Here is a 22,332-nt window from a genome sequence, read left to right on the forward strand (position 1 = left end):
CAGCAAGTTTTGGAAGTTCATATCACTATGACTGAACTATCTAGTCATACACATGATACACACACACACACACTGGTAGTTTCGACACCACTCTTGCATTTTATTCCACACATCCTGCCCTCTTTAATACTCAGCATCAGCACCTTTATGATCATTGTTATCACAAAGATGAAGACAATACAAACATGGCTCCACAGCTCTATATACATACTGACCACTTTAAAGGCGGTCAAGTTTTTAAGCCACAAAGTTACAAAACCTATTACCCCATATAGTATTAAAAGGGAGTAATACTAGATATATAACGGCTCTACTTCTGGTGTAGTTGACCAGATTTCCACCAATGGTTTCTGAATTTACTACTCTTCTGCCGTTTCTAGAGGATTAACTTATCATTAAGAAAGAGAAGGTTTCTGATCCCCAAAGCAAGCAAGATATTGTAACTATGTTTATAATATACCCAGTTATCTGATAACTTGGCACTACCTACAGTCTACAGAATTGTCCCTCTTTCCTGGTTACAAAAGTAGAATACTGACTAAATACCCAAATGTATCTTCTTGTTAAGTAGGTATCTTCAGCCATAACAATCCATTCACTGTTTTGTGATTATGACAAGAAAGACAGCGAATTGAACATACAACATTTTTGGTCCATGTCATGTCACGAAACATTGCCACACATTACAACTGCCATTTGTAAGACAAGCCCACACCATATGCCACTTTAGGAAAAAGCAATTTGGTTCAGATACCATGTTCGAAAAGTAGAAGTATGAAGGTAAAATCCTAGCAATTGTCCTCTCAAAAATACCTTGCCATTCTTAGAAACAAAGCCTAATAAATTGTATATATATATATATATATACTACTAGCCAACTACTGTACAATACAACACCTATTAATAGAATGGCATACAACAAATGCAGCCGTACTTTCGAAGCACTTTTAGTAGTTTTGTGCCATTTTTACCAAGAGGACGAAGAAAGCACTGGATACACTACATGTACAAGTCAGTTCATCTTCGAAACATTTGCAGCAGTTGGCATCGTCCTGAGCTGTTACACAAAGGCCACACTTCATAGGGATACTCTGACAAAGTCTACAGTGATCATGTTTTGGTTGTTGTTTTGAGGTGGAACTGGTTTCATCTTATCACCCTGCCTTCGCCTTTTTTTATTTGGTATATGGCACCACACAATATTGTTTACACCTTGCTGCAATATTTTTTGCTTCCCTTGCAATGAAGTAATACTATGTCATAAACTTAGAATCTATTGTCAGATGTCTTCGTCTTTTACATCAACAACATTTGATAACAGTTTTTCATGATGCCAACTGCATATGAGGTCAGGTACAAACCAATGAGATGCCTAGACATATACTACATTCATACTACCAAACAGGCAAATTTAATAAAGCTAGGTTGCACATACAAAGGTAAGCGCATATTCTGCCAACTTGTGACTTCCACTGAAAAAGTTGGAAGTGACAAAAGTTCATTTGAGATACAAGACAACTGTAAGTTGAGGAAGCGGATGAGTGTGATATGACATGGTTGACATTTGCGATACATAGCTCACTTTTACAGATAGAGTTGTTCTTCATTTGGACTGCTGTCAACTGTTTCAACCAATGTAACAAGTAGTGACAACTGTCAAAGATGATGATAATACAGTTTCACAACAATAGCTACAGCGTTGTGATATTCATATTCGTAGACAAAAATCTTCATTTGGACGCTGGAGCACCATACACAACACCATATTGCTTAAACATCAATTGTTGTATACAATGTATTAATGTTAACTAATGTCTGAAAAGTTACCAACACAATAAATAATATCACAGTTACTTGCAGAGACAAACAAAAATCATCTTATAGCGTTTGCTCCACTTGGTTTGTGAGATCACCTTAGGCTAAACAAATGTAACTATCTGTGATCAAACTTGATTATTTGCCAACCTAAAAAAAAATGAAACAAGTTATGAAATTTGTCTAGCCATAGAGTTATTTCATGATTGATAAGCTTTCTCACATTCAATAATCATTAAAAAAAAAGAGAGAAATAATCTTTTTCACAAATAAGGCCCCTTACAACATTTAGTTTGAATAAAAGGTACCATATATAATATAAGATCAACAAAAACAAAGAAATGAAAAAAAGTTGGTCTAAAATCAACCGTCTATACATATAATACAAGGTATGCTGTATGTATTAGCTACATAGCATCTACAACAATGGCAAATGCAGATGCCTTCTGTACCACACAAGTCCATTCCTACAATTTCTTTAACTTTAAAAGCAGATGAATGCAGGTTGACAACATTGATTTCAATCTATGTGAGGTGAAACACCTGCATAGCAGAAGCTTTTTCCTCCTTTGACTCGGACTTTAGACAAACATTCTTGCGGTCCTCAACTCAGAAGTGCTTAGAAGTGAAAGCTTTCGTAGATCTTAGACTCGGATATTAGATAAACTTTCTTGCAGTCCTCAACTCAGAAGTGCTCAGATGCGGAAGCTTTCGTAGTTCCCGTCAATGTGACGCAGACGAAGGTACACGTCCGTTCCGATCCCCTGCATGGTGTTGTAGGTCAGGGAGCCGCCTAGGTACTCCGCATACGCTCTGGAAGTCGGGAGCCCAAATCCAAACCTAGAATAAATGATATTGATACTAGTACACAGGCCATGGATGCTAAAGTCCAAACACTATATACAGTACATGTATGGTGTATTTTTGTGCTGCAATTTTATTAGTATGATATGGTATGAATTTGTTGTGTTAACATTATTTTTAAACATGCTACCAGTTACTAACTTACTAATAAATGATTTTGTCCCGAGCTGAATTTTGACACTTTTAATGATCTATACTTAAAAGTCCAATTTATGTAGAAAAAAAATAAAAGTAAAGAGGAGGGAGATAGTGAAGAAGTTAGTACAAGTGTCTGCTATGAGTGACCGTCAGGCAGATTCACACTATGTTCTTCTACTTGATTGGTCGATTGAACTGTAGATTGAAATCTGATTGGTAGAGAAGGGTGAAGGACGGAGTACCCATTAGAGCCCGAGCGGCCCACAAATTCCACCAAGTCTTCGGAGACAGGGTTGCGAGCTTTGGGCTGCTGGCGCTTGCTGAAGACAAGAGCCAAGAAACAAAAGTATAGCCATAGCAATATACTACATGTGCTTCATTTAATATAGGTTGAAATTTGACCCCCTAACCCCCCACCCAGATGATATAGACCCCCAACCCATACTGTAGTAATTGGCTGGCATAAAAAGCAAATGAAACTGTTGAAAACAATTACCCAATAATACTAAATTATTGGTCACTCATACTGAAAAAGACACAAATACAAACATCCACCCCAGCTCAGTCAAATTATAAAAGATGAAACATTGTAATTTTCTTGAATTTGCACTCATTATCTGTAGAAAGTGTGTACACAAAAATTACTTCAAACACTTTGAGTATTTTCAACTACTGTATTAAAAGCCAGAAACCCTGTCTTCCATACAAATCATACAGGTGTCATCTACATGCACTACAAAAGTATCTTCCCATCACCCAACCTCGTGCTAATTACAAAAACATGTTCAGAACAATCTCTTTTATCTCATCAAAATCATTGAACTTTGCATCAAATTCTGATACCATGCAAGACATACAGTACACAAACAAATATTGCACCAGTCACACTGCATAACATTACCTACTCTAGTTTCTACAACCCAAGATTTACTTTCAAAATTCTCTTTTGTATCAGCTACCTTTTGATAGAGATGATGCATTTTAGTATTTCAAAACATTATGATGAAAGTTTCCAATCAACAACACATCACTACATTCACATTCTCTGAATCTGTTGTGCAACATCTCATGACAGCATGAACTAAACCAAAAAAACTAACTTTTACATTCGTCGCAATCCAACCAAGCAGAATTAGGCTCACCCCTTAGGCATTGCCAAAAAGAGTGGGAATGGTGCAAGGACAACAAAAACAGTAGCGACGACTCACCCATACATGGGGCCTGCCCCGTTGGGTCCATCGTTCATTGCTGACATCATGGTGCCGAGTCCGTCCAGGTTCTCGCTGGCTGGGTCCATCTCACTTCCGCAGGTGGTGAAGTGGTACTGCATAACCTTCTCCAGGATTTCACGGGGCATGCCACCTCCCTTGTCCGAGATTCTGAACAAAAAGCACAAATCAGTACATTTTCATGTAATCTTTTTGAAAAGGACACTGTATACATTTCTAATAGACAGCAAACAAGCACAACGTCAACATGGAAAGTAATGATAACTTGCAATGTCCCAAACTTTAGCCATGTTACCATGGAATGACCCTGATTGGGTGTCACCTCATGCAAGACCCCAGAGGTGGTTTCATCCTTACCTGATGATGAAGTCGACATCATTGTTGGCTATGGTGACGGTGACGTCAGGCATGTTGACAGGGTTGTCTGCATGCTGCTCGCATGTCGCTCTGAAATATAGCATGACAGCAAAGTCAAGGTTAGATCTGAGGATAATAACATCATCTCACAACTAACTAAGCCAAAAATTGGGTGAGCTGGCTTAATTTGAGCATCCTTTCAATTGCACACATTTCCAAAGACTGTGGATTGTCAACTTTGATGGTCATGGAACTGACCACAATTACTGGTGAGCTCCATGTCCATGAAGTGACTTAGTGACAACATTTTGCTGTTGTTGAAAATAAATGAAATGTGAAGCATACTTGAAACTCTTCATTGATCGAAAAGGGTGTGTTGTCACAGATAATTATTAAACGGTTGAGCAGACAGTGAACAAGTAGGACACTAAATGTAGAAGTGCCTACTTTTTAATTGATCCAAAACACTGCACTGCTACACAATGAAGTTAGACTTAGAGAAAAAAAGAACAGTGTTCAAGGTTAGATGAGGAAATGTGTAAAACTCTCTGAAACAAGGATTGTACCATTTGCATTATGACCAAATCAGGTTGGGTGAGTGGGACAGTGTTATTTTTGAATAACGGAAAAAAGGGCGTTGTCAGTAGACAATGGGCTATAAAGGGCGATAAATTAAAGTCAAATTAACACAGTTCAACAAACTGTGAACAAGTAGGGTGTGGCTTCAGAAAGACACCAAATGAAACACAAACACTGCGAACTTCTCGAAACAGAAGTTGTACTTTTCACTGACCTCATGGCATTCTTGAGAAGTTCTGGTAGGATGTAGTCCAGCGGCAGAGGAATGTAGGGAAACACTACTCCCACGTGTCCAAGAACACGGACGCGAGGGGCGAAGCCGTACTTGTACTCACACACTTGTCTGTGGGGGGAAAAATATAGTTAGTTAGTCTACACAAAATTCAGAAGGATATTAGCCAAATGTTTCCATTCGTTTCCTTTTTTTAGAATTTCAGCTGCTACTATGCTAGGCTGTTCAGGATTGCAGCACTTTCTACTATGAGATCTACTATTACTAATGCAGTATCAGCAATCCCTGTATGCACAGTTCAGATATCCATGTGTTCAAGACATTTTGGAGAAGGCTTAAAGCCTGTGAAAACACTTGTTTTTTTATGTGGTGGTCTTGGGATACCGAATTACAAGAGCTAAAGTAACTACTAAGCCAGTATCTCTTTTCACAACCTTTTTTTATTATGTCAATGTCTAAGAGGAATTTGCTAACTCAAGGACTTTCTATTTATCACACTAGCAAATAGTTCAGAAGTAATTTAACAGCTGTGTGTGCTCTGGCACCAGTGGGCTAACCAAAAAACAAACACTTGAAGGCAATGTTGACAGCCATGTGGTTTCACCAGTCACATGTATCATACTGTTGTCAACAGCTCTATGTAGGACAGAGGTCAACGTCTGGTCAAGGCTGTGGGAAGCATGGGGTGAGGATAGGGTCATGTCTGCAGCTATTTCCACTGTACTGTGGGTGTGTGGTAACCATGTTCTGTGTATGAAAGAGAACTCGAACCAGTTTAGCTCACTGAATAGCTGATGCCATCGTCTTGTTCTTGAAGGTCAATGTCATATCAGCATTCTATCTGGAACAAGGCTCGTCCGTTCTTTCATTTGTTCAGACCCTTGTAGTGCCTAGTGGCACAAACATGTAGAGCTGAGCAGCAAGTTTCTTGGCTGTTTCAGTAGCAGGGCATATTTTCACAGGGAGTGGTTGCTAGAGCTTCCCTTTTAACGTGCTCGATACACCTCTTCGAAAACGGGACCCCATTTTACATCCCTTCTGAAAGACGGGTGCAACCCCAACCGAGATGTCCTGACCCAGGGTTGAACCGGGTCTCCCAGTTACCAACTAATTGGAACCAGGAGCTCAACTGTGAGGCTACTACCAGTTGAGCAACAGTGATATCCCTGGCATGCAGCCAAAATGTATCAATGCAGACAGGATATGGTAGCATGAGTGCTAGAAATAGAATTCTAAAATTTCTATACACAAAACATACCTGGAAAAGTCTGCCCATTTCTCTATGATCTTCTTGAGGGACATCTGTGTACAGACGATCCCCACATAGTTTGGCTGTACATGGAATAGATTCTGAAATAATGAGCATGTTCATGGCTTATTGTTCACATGGAATGTTTAATGACATACATGTACCTGGTAGTTTTGTTGTAACATTTCATTATTGCTACCCTTTCATAATATTTTACATGACAGATGTCTTACAGTAAAGGAGGCCTGTGAACAAGTTACAGTGAATACATACAAAAGGTACAACGATCAAAATGTGAAGAATCCTCCAATATTGGGTACAGGATCAAATCTATTAGAAAGTAAATGAATGACACTACACTATCATAATAGGACCTGACAGAATTGGCTCAATCCCAAAAAAGTCCTTGCATCAACAGGCTGGGTTCCTTGTTGTAGTCATTGCACTATAGCTTTTATCTAATTGTTTATCCATGAATCGTTTCATCAGGCTGATAGCCACTGGATAACAAAGTTCTTCGTACACAAACAAGTGTTTAATTCCAGCTGACATTTCGGTGACGGTCTGTCATTTCAGTATCCCAGAGGAAAGTGATCGATGGTCACCGAAACGCTGGCTTGAACAAAATCCCTTGGTTCCGTACAAAGAACTTTGTTATCCAGTTCATCTTTCTTCTTTTCCACTTTGTATGATACAACAGCAGTTTTATAACCTACCTTCTCCTGATGCAGGGCTATGTGGTGCTGGGCTAACATTCTGATCCCCAGTCTGGATGTCAACATTCTGTCCAGGAAGTCTTGGATCACCTTATATTCCTGCAAGGTGGTAAACATACAGGGGTAAACATTACGAAGGTATGTGTTAGGGCAATGTCTTAGGTTAGGTCTACATGTACATGTATAAAATAAACAAAGAAATGTTGAGACTACAATAGATAAGAGATAATACAGTCTTTCGCCCGAGAAGTTTCTATAAAATTTCAGTCGTGTTGGAAGCCAGGTGATGTACATGTATTAGAAGAAATTAACCCTGAAACCTTCTGCCTAACATAAGCTCTTCACTAAAATTGCATTGGTTACAAAAGTTTGCAAGGGGAAGGTCAAAAGAAATTCCAGAATAACTCTTTGTGTGGCGGCTCACTCACTGAGACCACTAACTTCTTGTTCCCTACAGTCTGTAGAGAAGAGTGTAGAACAAACTTGTGGTATAGTTTAAAACAGCACATTTTTGTTTATGTGCTTGTTTGTCTACCTTGATGTGTTTCCTGCTCTCCCTGAAGCCCTCTGCCAGCAGGGTGACCACATCCTTGTGATCGTCCAGTAGATCTTTCACCAGCTTGGTGTACTTCTCTTCTGACTCAAAATCCTCCACCTGAACAGAAAACATGCAACCATGAACATCAGATCTCAACTCCTAATTCTTACACATAGTTTCACCACATAAGACCAGAGCAATATAAATGTTTTTCTATCATTCCTAATTCGTTCATAATATATGTTACCATTAACATAAATTAGCGATCAAACCGAAGGTCACTGGTACGGGACAAGAGACCCAAAATCGTCTCTGTTGGTTATCATGCCAGCATTGAGTGATATGGTACGGAGTCTTATATACAGACATACTTACAGGAGGGAACTCTGACAGCAGGTGGAAGGAACGGATGTACAACTCGTGCTGTAAGGAGAAGAAGAAAATCTTATGTTCTGTATGTGGGAAGTCATACTGCATATGTTCCATCTGGAACAGGATAGTTACAACACACAGACCTTTAACATGTATCACTTTTTGTAAAAGAATGAACCAAACTCTGATGATCACTTGCTCATCCCCGACTTCACACCAACACGTCAATTTTCGTGTGTGTTTCAAATCATCATCAATGATTTCTTGGCGCATTATCGGAAAACCGAGACTAATAGTATAGGCCCTGGAAAAAGCCTGGCATCCAGGCTACTACAAATATTGTTCCCTTGACCATTAAGTGAATGGTAGTTATTCTACGAGAAATTTAACAGCTTGCAAGACAAGATAGAGTTTAATCTAACACAGACAGGAAACATGTGACTGTATAGGAAACAGATGCTCTCAACTCAAAATCAGACAATTACAGTGTTAAATGTGTTTGTAAACAACATGCTACTATGCATATGGGCTACGAGTAGAAAATCTTTCCAAGAGAGTAGTTTTTTAGAGTAATTCTTTGTTTCTTATCTTTGATGATTTTCTTACTCTGGAAAAACCCTCTATAGCAGTATCTGTTGTCAATATTCTGGCCTTTTTTGTCTTGACAATAAAGACACTGGAACAATTAGTTATCATTCTTCATGTGACCAGTCATATGACAGTCACATGTCGGCTCATTTTTAGTCACTAAGGCTAAAGGGACTCCCCTGGATATCATCTCAATCTGGATTGTCAGGTTATTAGACTAATGCAGGCATATATTAATCTCCAAGCAGGTTTATCAGTGGATACTGTTTTTGCCCTTTAGATACTGTCATTGTTACATCTAAATCTGCTTGGAGATATAGATATAGATGGCCTTCATCTGTAGTCCTAAGTATAGTCAAAACAAATTGACTACAAGTGACTTGGAAAGGTTCGAATTCACAACACTAGGTTCATTTAAGAACCTACAAACATGAGTACATTTCATTCAAGCCAAATGCTCTGTTCAGAGGTACCCAATTCTGGTATAATACTGTAAAAGGGGAAACATTTGTGGGAATCTAATTTCACAGCAGGGAGAAAATGGAGTGTTGTTGAAACTGCCATGCAGGGTTTTACAATAAAAAGGCCATTCTCACTAAAGCTAGCAGCGAATGAGTCACAGTGAAAAACGTGTACAGAAAACCACCACAAACATTTCCCCTTATACTACGGTACCACTTGTGCAAGTTGTTGATTAACACACAATTCATCCAGCTGAAGCAGGGCTTATTAAGCTGAAGGACATTTGAAAACGTTATCATCGCTTTATCTAGGTCAAAAGGTGAGTGTAGGTTATTTGCTGTGGGAAGGATTCCAGCCCACCCCCTGGTAGCTACCAAACAGGCACACCACAAATATTTGAGTGACACTTTAACTGACAGGTGGGGGCACTGGGGGAGGTGTGGCACAAATAGGAGCATTCAACTGCAGCAGATGTTTGTACAGATTGAAAAAGTTACTAGTACCAGAGACAGGGCTTAAATAGTATACTTACAAAATTAATTAAACTGAATCAGGGGGAATCGGTGCACTGATCGTGATACATCTAACCAGAAAATTTAGTTGCACAGAAAAAAAATTGTGTACACAACATAAACTTATGACAGCAAAATAAAAGTGCAAACCTTACTGCCCTATTCAGAATTGGAATCTGAAATTCCATAGCTTAGCTTTACACTTGAATCTCAAAGATATCCTGCATACTTGGAGTGTACAATTACTTTTAGCTTAAGAGTAGAAAACCCTACAGAAAGGTATATGTACAATGGTGCACACATACAAAATTTTGGGTCATTAACATATGCATCCAGTATTTCGGGTCCAGTGAGTTTAAAAATTGAATAAGACAAAGACAGACAGTATTGATCACAATTAAAAGAAGCACACAGAAAGATCAGTTAGAAGTGTGAGGCCTTACCACATGGAGGATTGTGGGATTGCAGCCAACGATGAACGGGAGATGTCTGAAGTCGCGGATGCGGTGAGCCACGCGGACGGGAAGTTCCTTGTACAGGTACTGCGCACTCCGCTACAGAAAAAAACACATCAAATTTCATACATTAAAGTACTGTTGTTCCAAACTGTATAATTATGATTATATGTTAAATTGTCAGGAAGCAGACATGTTGTTCAGCACAGAAACCAGAAGTCCATCTGCAGTACCACAGAAAGCTGCCAGGAGGCCTACAATCGACCTTTTCTTTTGTTGTGTAGACACCTACCCACCTACCAAATATCATAACAATCCATCGACAACTTCTTGACTTCTGCTGATAAACCACATTCTAACCTACTTGGGAAGGTAATGAGTAGTATGCATTACCTTCCCAATTAGGTTATCATTTCTGGGTTTGTTACTAATGAGTGTTGCCTGATAAGACCATATCTCCTGATGGTCTTATGAATACTTCATGGTTTATGATAACTAAAATAAGCATATGATATTCTTTTAGACACCAATACCCATTATCTTTTAAGACTACTAAATGAGGGTTAATCTACATGCATGACTAGAGGGCATGAATCAAGAGGACAACACGTATCTAGATCGGGCAGACACCTCAGAATTTATGCACTTTCATTTTTCAACATTTTGTGATAAACACTGACCAAATTAAAACTGAAGAAAAAGTAAAGAACACTGGTCTGACTTCTATTTTGGGACACACGCCACGGAGTGCTTGTTTTCCTGCCACAAGGCCATCACAGCTTTGTTTATTTTCTTTAAGGGGCGGGGAAAAACAAACAAAAACAATCAGGCCATTGAGCCTAAGTCTTTAAGAAGGGATTTCCATTTTCTACCAGTTCAAAAGTAACATCCACTGTTCTCAATACAATTCTTCGACAAGAAAACAGAAAGACTCCAGTACTGCATTATCGTAACTGCTATTGGAATTAGTTTCACCTAGTAACTTACAATGTATAAGAAATAGACCTGACATTAATACTGCTCTCTGGGGAGAATCAAGCACTGGAAAACCATTGATTTTTTCCCCTGCCTTTTCCATCAGGGTAGATTGCATCATCTTTAAAGCCAGCAGAAGTAATGCTTCACCATGCGTCATGACATTAAAACAAAAGCTTTTATCTCATAGTAACTGTTGCCACCCTAAATGCTAATTATATTGCTATCGAAACTGTATAATTTCATGATGCAATAGTTTTAACGATTACACTATAACTAAATAAATGTTTGGAAATTCTGCAGTGGTTTAGTTTCCATGTTTAACGTTCACCAATGCTGGACATGGTCCATATGTTTGTTCCAAGGGCACTAAATTACCCATTAGCAGACTTGCTGGCCAGTGAAGGAAATTTCCGATCTCCCAAATGGATTTAGTCATGAGTTGGGTTTTACGTGGTACTATTGAAAGTCTTTGTTTTACAGTTATGGAGACAACAGTTGGATTTAATTCCACCCATGTGCTTATCAGTGAATACGTCAATGTAGGATGGTACAAAATGAAGATCAATGGTTAACATTTAGTTGTTATGCATACAACCATGAGATACGTGTATGTACATGTACCAGCCAAAATTTCAATCATGTGTTTGTCATCGATCCAGGCAGAACGCTGGACCTCATTACTTCTGTACGACACTACTGAATCATAAAATACTCTGATCATGACTACTGGTGTACATGTGCTATAAAGGAAATTTCCATCATGCAGTTCTCAGATTCTGACACATCACGCCAGTTCCAAAGGTCTACACTTTTATACACGTGCTCAGAGCATGGCTTGGAGTATGCTGGCATTTTTTCAAAAATCTTTTGCTGGAATAAAAAAAGAAAGTAAACAGTTACGCTGTTTGTGTCTAACAACTTCGCTCAGTTCTTCACGTAGCACCAAGGTTCCAACAGGTACCAGTTCCAAAGGTCGTTTCTGTCCACGTGCTCCCAGCGTGGTTTGTAAGTTGTAATTTTTGTGTGGTCGCACATTGTGTTGACATTGTGGTAAGAGCTGTAACTGTTAAACAAAGAAGGGCTTGGGGAATACGTCTCACCCACACGGATGCCTACTTCTAGCACAAAAGGCCTATCCTGAATAGCTAGTGATGCAACACCCCATAATTTGGACTACACCCAAGTTAACCCCAACCAGGGTCATGGTATTAGCGGTAAGGCCATGTCTAGACGTGTCTTAGGAGGAAAATTTCTGACATGAAAGGTGTTCTAATCTAAAGACAGCTTGTTATTTCTGGTTCATTCTCTTGCTGTAAAGAACTAACGTTACATGTATAGAATGTGAATGAAAAGTGAGAGTATTGGGATGAAAGGCTATCCCGCCCAGTCACTGAGGCATCACTAACAAATGACTTATAGGAATGCACTGCTGAATAGTTGTCAAATACAAAGTGACTGTCCTGACATGCCAACCTTCTAATGGTAGATGTAGTGTACTGTGTAACTGTACAAAGTGCAGATGTACATTACTTGTAATACATACTACAGTCTGCCTTGCTTTATACAGTAATAGTACAGCTTTATACATTATGTAAGTATGAAACTTAACAAGACTGACATATTCTCCATACTATTACTTGTACAAGGAACAGTATGTCATCAGAAATGAAAATGGCAATATTAGAATATAGGCTACAATTTACATCTATATTTAGGCAATGAAGTTGTGGTGAGATATGCTTTACCAGGATGTGGCTATTGTCTGGAGACTTTCCAGCATACAGGATTGTTGTGGGGGTGAGTCGCACAGACGGCTGAAAAACAAGAACTAACGTCAGAAAAAATGACGCATTCTGTATACTCTTAAATATCTTAACTTAAGGCTACATAGGCCTGATTTGCTAGGTGACAGTGACTGACACTCAAGGACAAGGCTAAACGTTCCGTACCAGTTGGACTGGTCAGCAAGTGGTGCTTGAACCACACTTTTATAGAACATTAAGTTTATATCAATCCTTTGAAATGTTGGGATAAGAGTTTAGCAAAATATTTTCTTAACATTCTACTATTGCCTTAACATTTGTAATAAAAATGTTCACCTTTTTCAAAATCAGACATTTGGTTTTTCATGTTGTTGTTTTCATGGCCAATCTTTGTTGTTGTTTGTTTTTCTTATTTCACAAAAATATTTCAAGTTAAAGTTTGCGTTCTCAGACAGTACTTCGATTTTTTTTTTCAATCCGTGTTTTCCATGTGCAACTGTGTAGACTACACGATACCTGATAGTCTCAGCGGAGTCGTAAGAAAACTGGTTTGACGTCAATAGGGTTGCAGGGACACGAAGGACAACCGGTATCAGTGACAAGTGACTCACGCAAACTAAATAGTTCTGACCTCAGCTTACCCGAGGATTCCTTTGTCTAGCGGTAATGGTTGGGAAACAACAATGTCGAAAGAAAAAAATGGTTGTCACGGCCTTATGAAGTTATCCGAAAGTTGTATAGTTGGTATTTTTGGGAGAAAAAAATGTTGATTCGGAAAGCACTGTGAAGCAGACAAGACTCGGCCCGGGGTATAATTTTTGGTCAGGAAATCTAGTATTAAAGAAGACACTATGTCGTTACCTTCTCTGCAGCTACATCGATGGCGCTCTGGTTGTAGAAGGAGATGACAGATCTGGCAGACACAGACTTGTCTCGGGGTTGAGGAACGTAAGGTATACCGCTGCAACGTGGTCGGCAGAAGAACAAAACGGCAGGGCAAAGCTCCAGGCTACCGGCCGGGTGGTGGGGAGGGCAAACGAAGAGCGACTTTCCGACGGTACGAAGCATGGTGGACCACGCATTTGGGGTCAACACTTTTAAAAGAAACTAACAAAGGTCTTATGAGAAAAATTCTGTCCAGTTGCAGTTTAAATTGTTCAGTTTTCTCCGGTAAGGATGCCCCATCCTCACCTTTCCACTCCTTCAAAAGTGGCCTTCCTCTCCACGGACCCTCTTCGCCTAAATAACAAGCATGTACGCATGCGTTCTGACCTTCGTATGAACTCACCCGATTCGAACAGACCAATCGAGTGAAAGTGCTAATTATCTATGACCAATCAAAACGCTTCGTTTGTAATAAATGTTTAAATGCGGAAAGGTTCTGGGAAAGATTGCATCATTCAGTTTTCATTCCAGGTTGACTGGTTCAGCCGGTCCGAGGGTATCCCCGTAGCAGGCTTCGGGCGAAGGATTTCGTATTGCCGTTTGTTGCGGATTACGCGCTGTTATCCGATTTGTAACGTTTCTAATGACTTAAGATTTTTAAATAGCTAACCACAAGACTGCACCTGGTAAAGAAAACCACGGAAAGCAATATATAATGGCGAAAATATTTACTACATCCAGGAGCCTGAAATTGAGGCTATCCCTAGAGTCATTGCGGATACATGCGGCATTTGCAAACTGACGTGTAGACTTAACTGTGACCTCATTCATTCATCTGACATTCTTCATCAAACCAAGACTCAGTGAAACGGGTACATGTATCATGGCGAAGCAAGGCATTTTAATCAAAGACTTGGCCCCAAATACATCACAAAATTTATACGCAAACTATTGTAAAATTTTGACTTACTGACGTTTTCACAAAAATATGCACAACCGTCAAAACACGTAATACTGAGCTGGCGCCGTATGGATAACGTGAATTCAAATGCAACACGATTACAATACAACAAATGATTTAAGTCAAGTTCAAAAGTTTTCTTATTTACAATTGACAAATGCCCGCATTCGAAACATAGAATCGTACTTGCACATCATTTCTCCACTTACGTTTCAATGAGTACGTTTCTCGGCTGTCAACAATAAAATACCGAACACGAAAATTTCCACATATCAATTTACAATTGAATAGAACACGTAAAGTTTTAACTTTAAAAATGAGAACTAAGACTGAAGACACCCCGGGTCCGTATAAAATATATTTCACATTGGCTACCAATACACCGACATATACTTTGCAAGAACAAAATTAAGTCAAAAGTAATTCTTCATACAGCAATTTCAGAGCAGCAGAATTTTCCATTGATGTCAAACTGTCGGTCCAACAAAGAACTACAAAGCATCATGCAAAATAAACGAATAGCAGCCACAAGTCGAACATAGGATTTTAAAGAGTACAAACAAAAAGCACAATCCTATCACTATGAAGATAAAGCCACATGTTTACAGGTACAAAACAGAGCTGCCTATCGGGCTAAACGTTTTAGCCGATGAATTTGGTCGTATCACTGGCTTAAGAATTGTCAACTTTCAGCCAATCACAACGCCATATGGAGTATGATTGGCCAATGAGAATGCAGGACAGATTTAGTCGCAGCCCATCCACCACTTGGCCACACTGCGGGGGTAGCCGAAGTACACCCTTCCCGAGCGGGTCAGTCTGTAGTAGTTGTCCCCTTCGAAGACGTAGTTGCGTCCGTTGGAGTAGAGTAGAGCTGCATCAAGACGGTCGGGGAACTTACGGCCCCACTTCGAGATGTCCTTGGGATAACCTTGGTCCACGCCCGTGCGCGTGGCGTAACGGACGTATCTATCACCTGGGCAAACGTAAAAATTTTTGCTTAGTTTCACACGTTTCTACTTGCTGCAAGTATCAGTGATTTCGAGTCATTTTACCACTGAGCGACATGTTTCTAGGTATACCGTGGTATTTGCATTTTCTTTGCTTGACCTTCTCCTTCCTTTTTAACTTCGAAAAAGTTTTTTTTTCACAGAGTATTACACACTGTAACGTTACATATAAATCTACAAGCCAATGTCACGAGGAAACATGTCAGTAACTTGTCAGAAAACAGGGACAAATTATATAGAATGTTACGATCTTTCCTCGCAGCATATGCCGCTAGGAAATTAACCAGACCATCCTATATCATCATCCATCACTTTGTCGCATGGCTACTTCGAGCATATGAAGTAAAAGAAAACTCCATGTACAGAGATTGCTAAGTACAGACTAGCTACTTTGACACGTCTTTGATATCGTCTTTTAATTATATTTCTTACCTTTGAAGAAGTATGTGACCGCTGCTCTGCCCCTGCCGAAGATAGAGCCACGTCCGCGCTTGAAGTACATGGCGGCGTCGATGTCGCCGGGGAGACCCCAGTTCGAGATGTCCTTCGGGTACCCGTCGTCCATCTTGGCGTTCTCAAACCGCCAATACTCGTCACCCTAAAAAACGTTTATAAAGATAAACATCGATGAAGAAAGGTAACTGAGCCATTGCAGTGTGGTGAGGCATGGTGTGCTTTTTCAAATACTAAGTAGCTACTAGTAGCAGTGCAATGACTCCACTGGCTACGCTACGACTCAACTTAAGTTTTCAGCCAAGCACACCGGGTCACCCCTACTCTCTTGAATAAGTGTATTGAGTTCTTTTACGAACACCTTCGACACAGGATAAATATCAGCAAATACAATTCATAATTGTAACATATGATACAGCACAACACTTTAAAAAAACTACTAAATCTTTTTTAAAGTAGATTGTCCAGAAAATTGCAGACACGTTACCTTAAGTTAACGTAACCTTACTTTATGTGCTATTATATGATTTCTTGAATTGATTTGCTGGATGATGCTTTATATACAGTTCCGTTATTTTGAATAAAATAAAAACCAAAAAGAAAAGAATTTACCTTAAAGAAGTAAGTCTTGCCAGTCGGCCAGTTGAGCGCAGCGTCAATGTTGTCGGGCAGTCCGTCCCAAGCGTCGGCGATCAGCTGAGGGTAGCCCGGGTCCGCACCGCGAGAGTTCAGTCGCCAGAAGTACTTTCCTGGAACGAGGAAACTTGTGTGTCACCGGAAGAACCACGAAATTTAAGAAAAACCCTTAACTGAGTTTTAACAAGAATTAATATAACGTCCTGACGATTATTTATATGTGGCCAATGTATTCTGCGTCTAAAATGGGCACTTCGAACAAAAATCAGCTCACTGGAACTTGAAAACAACCACAGAAGGTTTATTTAATTTAATTTAACATCTAACGTTAACTTTTAGGCGAAAAAATGGGGTACCAATGTATGTATATGCGTATGTTCAAGTGAACTCTTAACTTCTTATGAAAATATTCTATGGGCGTGTCATTTTTGCCAATGCTTACCTCTGAAAACAAACGTGGTCTCGTTCTTCAGCGTGGTTATAGCGTCGATGGGTGCGCCGCTGCAGGTGTCCGCATCGTCCGGGCCGGGAGTTGTAGTGGCCGGCTGAGTGGTTGTGGGTTCTGCCGTTGTCGTCGTCGTGGTTTCGGGGGCTTCTGTGGTTGTGGGTTCGGGGGCATTCGTGGTTGTGGGTTCGGGGGCATTCGTGGTTGTGGGTTCGGGGGCACTCGGAGTAGTTGTGGGTTCGGGAGCTGCTGTTGTGGTCGGCTCTGGCGTTGTGGTTGGGGCTTGTGTTGTAGCTAACGTGGAAGTCGGCTCTGGCATCCTAGGAGTGCTGACGGTAGTTGATGCGTCCCCCAAGGTTGTGTCTTCGACAAAAGCTATTAGAAAGAAATTCTACAGCTCAGACCAGCATCTTATGACACATAGAGAGAATACATAAATCAATCAAACTTGATAAATGTGATGTTGAACATCCAATGAAATAAGACTGAAATAAATCTAATTACCTGTTGTTAGCTCCTCTCCCTGAGTGGTGGTGTCTTGTCCCTGAGTTGTAGCAGCCTCAGTTGTCACGTTACCCAGGGTAGGTGCAACAGTCGAAGGTATGCCTGCATGTTCAGAATGAAAATTACATATAGTTAAAATTTTTCAAAAATCATCACCCAATATCCGTTATATTCCGAGTTATTTGCCATACATTGTAACTGATGCAATTGTTGTGCAATAAACTTTGACTTGACTATCATCCATTTTTGCTTAAATCAAGTTTCAAGTTGTGGCAACGTGTATGCACTAGTGTTTTATTGTTTATCGTTTAACTAGTTTTCGATACTCACCATAAAGTTCCTGGACGCCGTTGATGTCGTCTACATGGAGCTGCAGTTCAGGAGAATACCGGTAGAAGGGGGCCATGAGCGCATCCTCGATGTTGGAGTGTCCCAGGCCGAGGGCGTGGCCGAACTCGTGAGCCGCCACGGTCATCATGTCCACAGCAGTGGTAAATTCTGCAGAGAACAAAATAGAAAAAGATGAGTGCTAAATCTTCTAAAAAGACTTGTCGTGGTTTGGTTTGTATCTGCTGTTCTTGCTTGGTCCATAAGACAGTGAATATCATTGAACATCATATTTGCTTGTAGACTCTTTCGCATCTTTTTTCTAGTTCAGGCTCCAATGTTTTCCCTGCGCCTTGCAGAACAATCTCTCAAAAATTAGAATGCTAACAGTGATTTTTTTTCTTGTTGCTTTTACGCTTTGCAGTAAAATTGATGTCTGTCTCATGTATTCTTAAAACAACTGTACATTTAAACAAATTTCATCACCAGGTAGATTGATTGACAGTCCTACCTCCAGGTGTCACGATGTTGAAAACCTCCGCCTCGTCGAAGTGGGTGTCTCCCCCGATCCCGTCCCCAGGGAAGAAGGCGTGGCCCAGGGTCCCGCCATTACCGTCGAACGGCGAGCCGTCGCCATGGTCACCGGACAAGAACTGGATGACGATGTCTGCCTCGTCGTCAGGGGCAACGAGGGTGAAGGTCAAGGGTGTGACCTGAGCCCACAACTGTAAAAGTCATAAAGATGAGATCGTGACGTTAAGTTAGAGATGACATCATATGCATACGAAAGTGGATCAAGACTGACTGTGCATCATGATAAGTAGCCTCCTTAGCAGACTTTTTGGGTGCGGTCGACATTCATTTTTGGAGGGAGCGCTGATTTGCGATTTTCAGCATGGGCCAGGTTCTCCAATGCACGGAAACGATCTCTTCGGCATATGAGAACCTGGCATATGATGAAAATCGCAAATCAGCGCTCTCCCCAAAGAGTAAACACCGGCCGTCACCTAACGTTAGAAGGTCTGCACTAGGAGGAGGCTGAGTAGTAAGTTCCTTCTTTTCGTTTATAGGCAGTCAGTCAGTCTAAATGTACACATTACAGCTAGCACAATCATGACAGAATCCCAGTCCAACTTTTTGGAGAAACACGAACGTATGAAGCTGATCATCGCACAACAGCAAGCTACGGCATGATGTATTTATACTCACGCCCAGTGCCTTGGCGATGGCGTCCTTCTGCTCCTCCTCCTTGAGGTCTGGAGAGAAGTTCTTGAAGTTGTAGGTGAGGTCGTTGTGGTCCCACTTGTTCCCCAGCACGAAGTTGGCCACGCGGACGTCCCTAACCCCGCAGCGGCGCATGTTCATCATGTCCAGGGTCGGCTCGTCGATCTCACCTGGGGAGAAATAAGATCAATTAAATTTGTGCAATGCATAATGCCAAAGTGGGTAGAGTGCTCGCCTTGCCATTTGTTGGTAGGTCGTGAGTTCGATCCCTGGCCAAGTCACACCAAGTTTAAAAGTCATACAAGACATACATACTGCTAAGCATTCAGTATATATGGGAATATATGGGAAAGAGTATGTGAGTTGAAGACACACTCCAGTGTCATTGGACTAGTCCCCTGTTGTAATGATTGCCGTGTGGCCCAAGGACTATTGAAGCGGAGTTGGGCGTCGTCCTATGCACCGTCTGGTGTGGGAAGGGCTTAAACTAACTTTTAGCTTGAATTTATGTGTTCTAGTTGGAGTTTAAAAACTTCCAAGGACTTGTAGAAAATTTTCAATCCTACTAGTCTTCATTAGGTTCTCTGAAACGTGACGTCCTGGAAAACATGACGTCACAGGTGTGAGACAGATTACAGTAAATGACTTACATGTGACGTCGAGCCCAGCGAACTTCTGGAACTTGCACACGGCCTCTGTCATGCTGGTGGTCATGTCGCTGGCGGAGCGGACCTTCGCCATCTCCTCGCCGCCCTCGTACCATCCGAACTGATCCAGATATTTCTGGGGAACACAGAAGTATGGAGATTACTACAATTGTAACCTAAAGGGGTACAAATCATATCATAATTTTGTTTCGTTCGTTAAGACCCTTGTAGCGCCTTTACGTAGTACCACATAAGGCAGCAAGTTTGCTTGCTGTTTCAGTAGCAGGTACATTCTTATAGGGAGGGGTTGCTATTCCCATTTAATGTTCACAAGGCACCTCCTCGAAAACGGAACCCCCATTTTACGTCCCTTCCGAAAAGACGGTGCAGCCCCAACCGAGATGTCCTGACCCCGGTTCAGTTACCAACTACATGTAATTAAAACCAGGAGCTCAACTGTGGGGCCGCTACCAGTTGAGCCAAAGTGACATTTCTCATACCATATACTACTTCACCATCTTGTATTTAGATAGATAGATTAGCATAATAGAACTTTATTTATGTACCAGCGGATGCCATACTTTGTACCTTGTACAATTGTTGTGCAATAGAGTTATTATATTATATCATATGTAGTGCAGCAAAAAACTGATGGGCGAACATTCTTACCACAGCCATAGTGACGTTGGGAACGTTTTGACGCTCTTCCTCCAGGACTGGGTCGACTTGCTCGAGACCCAGGGGCTGCCCCACGTAGTACTTCTCCAGTAGGAAATCCTCGTGAACGTTACCGAAGTCTCCCGGCTCCGTTGGTCCGAATTCTGAGACAACACAGTAGACAAAGAGTTTGTCTTGACGCCCAAAAGCAAACGAGTAATGTCAACCTTATGTCGCAAAGAGCTTGAACATGTACGCCAATTATAAGTAACAGTTACTCAAGCAACTGGATATTATTTTGGAGTTACTTGTAGCTGCTTGCAGTTGCTTGAGTAACTGCTATTTGGCGTATCTTATTACTTGGATGTCTAAACTTCATCGACGTAGCTTGAACATATCATATCTCTGTCTGTAGTGCGACCTCACAGCACAAGTGACAGTTCTACTAAACGTCATGACGATTTGCAATAAAAAAGATAAGTACACAAATCTCTCTGCAAAGGAGTTCAATTGTCAGCATACCTTCTCCCTGATCTTCCTCCTCATCCTCTTCTTCAGGCATGTCCTCCCTGCCTCTCCCCCGGCCCCGGCCGTGCCCACGGCCTCCGCCTCGGCCCTTGCCTTTCCCTTTCCCTTTGCCGCGGCCTCGGCCTGGGCGCCCGCCCTCCTCCTCGTCTTCATCTCCGTCCATCTCCCACTCCATCCTGCCGTCATCCTCTTCCAGGTCGTCATCTTCTTCATCCTCACGACTGTTGATAAAGAACGAAATTGTATGTCTACTGATTAAACACCTCATTATTAGTTCAGCATACATGAAAGGCCATCATCGGAAAACTTGCATGAGTAGTTTGAATGTTTTGCGCACTTTAAAGTCTACTTCAGAGTATGAACCAAAGACTTCAACCTCAAAGGAGCCCCAGATAGCAGCCTCAGTCTTTTTGACATTTTGCTGGCACTTTATATAAACTGGGACAATTGGCAACTTGTGGTCATGATATTACAACAGAATACGCAACCGATAGTACTCTAAATCATTTCGACTCCTCCTTTGGACTTCCAGAAATTGAGCGAAAGGAAAGATCAAGAAATGAAAGGTTTATCGTGCTAAGATTGACTAGAAGTGAAGAGTCAGCGTACCTGATCTTGCCACTATTCCCGCCAGGCCCGCCGTCCTCGCGACTGTGCCCGTGGCGGCCGTGACCGTGGCCCGGGCGGTGCCGTCCGTCCTTCCGTTTCGGCGGCCTTGCCGAACCTGGAGCCAGCAGCGCCAGCACGCACAGCAGAACGAATAGGAACGCCAACCTCATGTTTCAGCTCGAGAACTTTGAACAGACTAGAACAAGCGATGCACACGCTGTCGAAATGGACGAAGGCAAACTGGGGAATGACTCTGAAGAGAGCGAACTTCAGACGACAACTTCCTAGCCGCACCGAGAAGGGAAGACTGACTTCGCTCACAAACTCGGGTTCTTTTATACACATCTCTCCCATTTCCGGTCTTTGTCTTGGTCTCAAGCTTCCTGTTTTTCAATCACGCGGGATGTTTTGCTCCAGGTTTATCAGATTTAATTGTGAGCGGCTCAGATTTGCCCGGTCATAGTGCGGAGGCGGGTCCATCTTACGTCACTTCACAACAAGCGGTCCATCTTGGAAATCCCCTTCTGCGTCGTGGACGGTACCACCTGGAAAATGTGGAGGGACTCAGTTAGTAAACTTAGTACAGTCGCCTACTCAAT

The 22,332-nt window shown here is 41.3% G+C and overlaps 2 protein-coding genes across 5 annotated transcripts; both read right to left on the reverse strand.

Moving 5' to 3' along the window:
• Positions 1 to 76: 76 nt before the first annotated feature.
• On the reverse strand, positions 77 to 14,102 carry LOC136448093 (branched-chain alpha-ketoacid dehydrogenase kinase-like). Of its 4 annotated transcripts, none has more exons than XM_066447232.1 (12): positions 13,709 to 14,102; positions 12,830 to 12,898; positions 10,095 to 10,205; positions 8,093 to 8,140; positions 7,715 to 7,834; positions 7,180 to 7,278; positions 6,473 to 6,546; positions 5,197 to 5,325; positions 4,404 to 4,493; positions 4,026 to 4,196; positions 3,060 to 3,137; positions 77 to 2,655 (listed from the first exon to the last, which is right to left on the reverse strand). In XM_066447232.1, exons 1-12 carry the CDS (start codon positions 13,913 to 13,915, stop codon positions 2,511 to 2,513), a joined length of 1,341 nt encoding a protein of 446 aa, XP_066303329.1. In that variant the 5' UTR covers positions 13,916 to 14,102; the 3' UTR covers positions 77 to 2,510. The 4 variants fall into 4 exon arrangements, with proteins under 4 accessions (XP_066303329.1, XP_066303319.1, XP_066303346.1 ...); XM_066447222.1 differs by having other exon boundaries at positions 6,473 to 6,564; XM_066447249.1 differs by lacking the exon at positions 3,060 to 3,137 and having other exon boundaries at positions 13,709 to 14,101.
• Positions 14,103 to 14,611: 509 nt separating this feature from the next.
• On the reverse strand, positions 14,612 to 22,051 carry LOC136448066 (stromelysin-1-like). Its single transcript, XM_066447184.1, has 12 exons — positions 21,734 to 22,051; positions 21,119 to 21,345; positions 20,609 to 20,760; positions 19,943 to 20,075; positions 19,278 to 19,462; positions 18,580 to 18,793; positions 18,072 to 18,239; positions 17,742 to 17,843; positions 17,235 to 17,612; positions 16,769 to 16,905; positions 16,136 to 16,301; positions 14,612 to 15,669 (listed from the first exon to the last, which is right to left on the reverse strand). The coding sequence occupies exons 1-12, from the start codon at positions 21,901 to 21,903 to the stop codon at positions 15,440 to 15,442; spliced, it is 2,262 nt and encodes a 753-aa protein (XP_066303281.1). The 5' UTR covers positions 21,904 to 22,051; the 3' UTR covers positions 14,612 to 15,439.
• Between the last annotated feature and the right edge of the window lie 281 nt (positions 22,052 to 22,332).

This window comes from Branchiostoma lanceolatum, chromosome 1 (genome assembly GCF_035083965.1).
Source record: "Branchiostoma lanceolatum isolate klBraLanc5 chromosome 1, klBraLanc5.hap2, whole genome shotgun sequence".
Taxonomy (NCBI): Eukaryota; Metazoa; Chordata; class Leptocardii; order Amphioxiformes; family Branchiostomatidae; genus Branchiostoma; species Branchiostoma lanceolatum.

What these genes read in the sequence shown, in the direction of transcription:
- LOC136448093 (XM_066447222.1), bottom strand. Translation starts at nt 13,915, where the DNA reads ATGCTTCGTACCGTCGGAAAGTCGCTCTTCGTTTGCCCTCCCCACCAC. An exon ending in CAGACAATAGCCACATCCTG is followed by an intron (nt 10,206 to 12,829) that starts GTAAAGCATATC and finishes TTTTTTCTGTAG; the next exon opens with CGGAGTGCGCAGTACCTGTA. An exon ending in ATCCCACAATCCTCCATGTG is followed by an intron (nt 8,141 to 10,094) that starts GTAAGGCCTCAC and finishes TTCTCCTTACAG; the next exon opens with CACGAGTTGTACATCCGTTC.
- LOC136448066 (XM_066447184.1), bottom strand. Translation starts at nt 21,903, where the DNA reads ATGAGGTTGGCGTTCCTATTCGTTCTGCTGTGCGTGCTGGCGCTGCTG. An exon ending in GGAGGAAGATCAGGGAGAAG is followed by an intron (nt 20,761 to 21,118) that starts GTATGCTGACAA and finishes GTGTTGTCTCAG; the next exon opens with AATTCGGACCAACGGAGCCG. An exon ending in GGGAGAGGAGCTAACAACAG is followed by an intron (nt 17,613 to 17,741) that starts GTAATTAGATTT and finishes TCTTTCTAATAG; the next exon opens with CTTTTGTCGAAGACACAACC.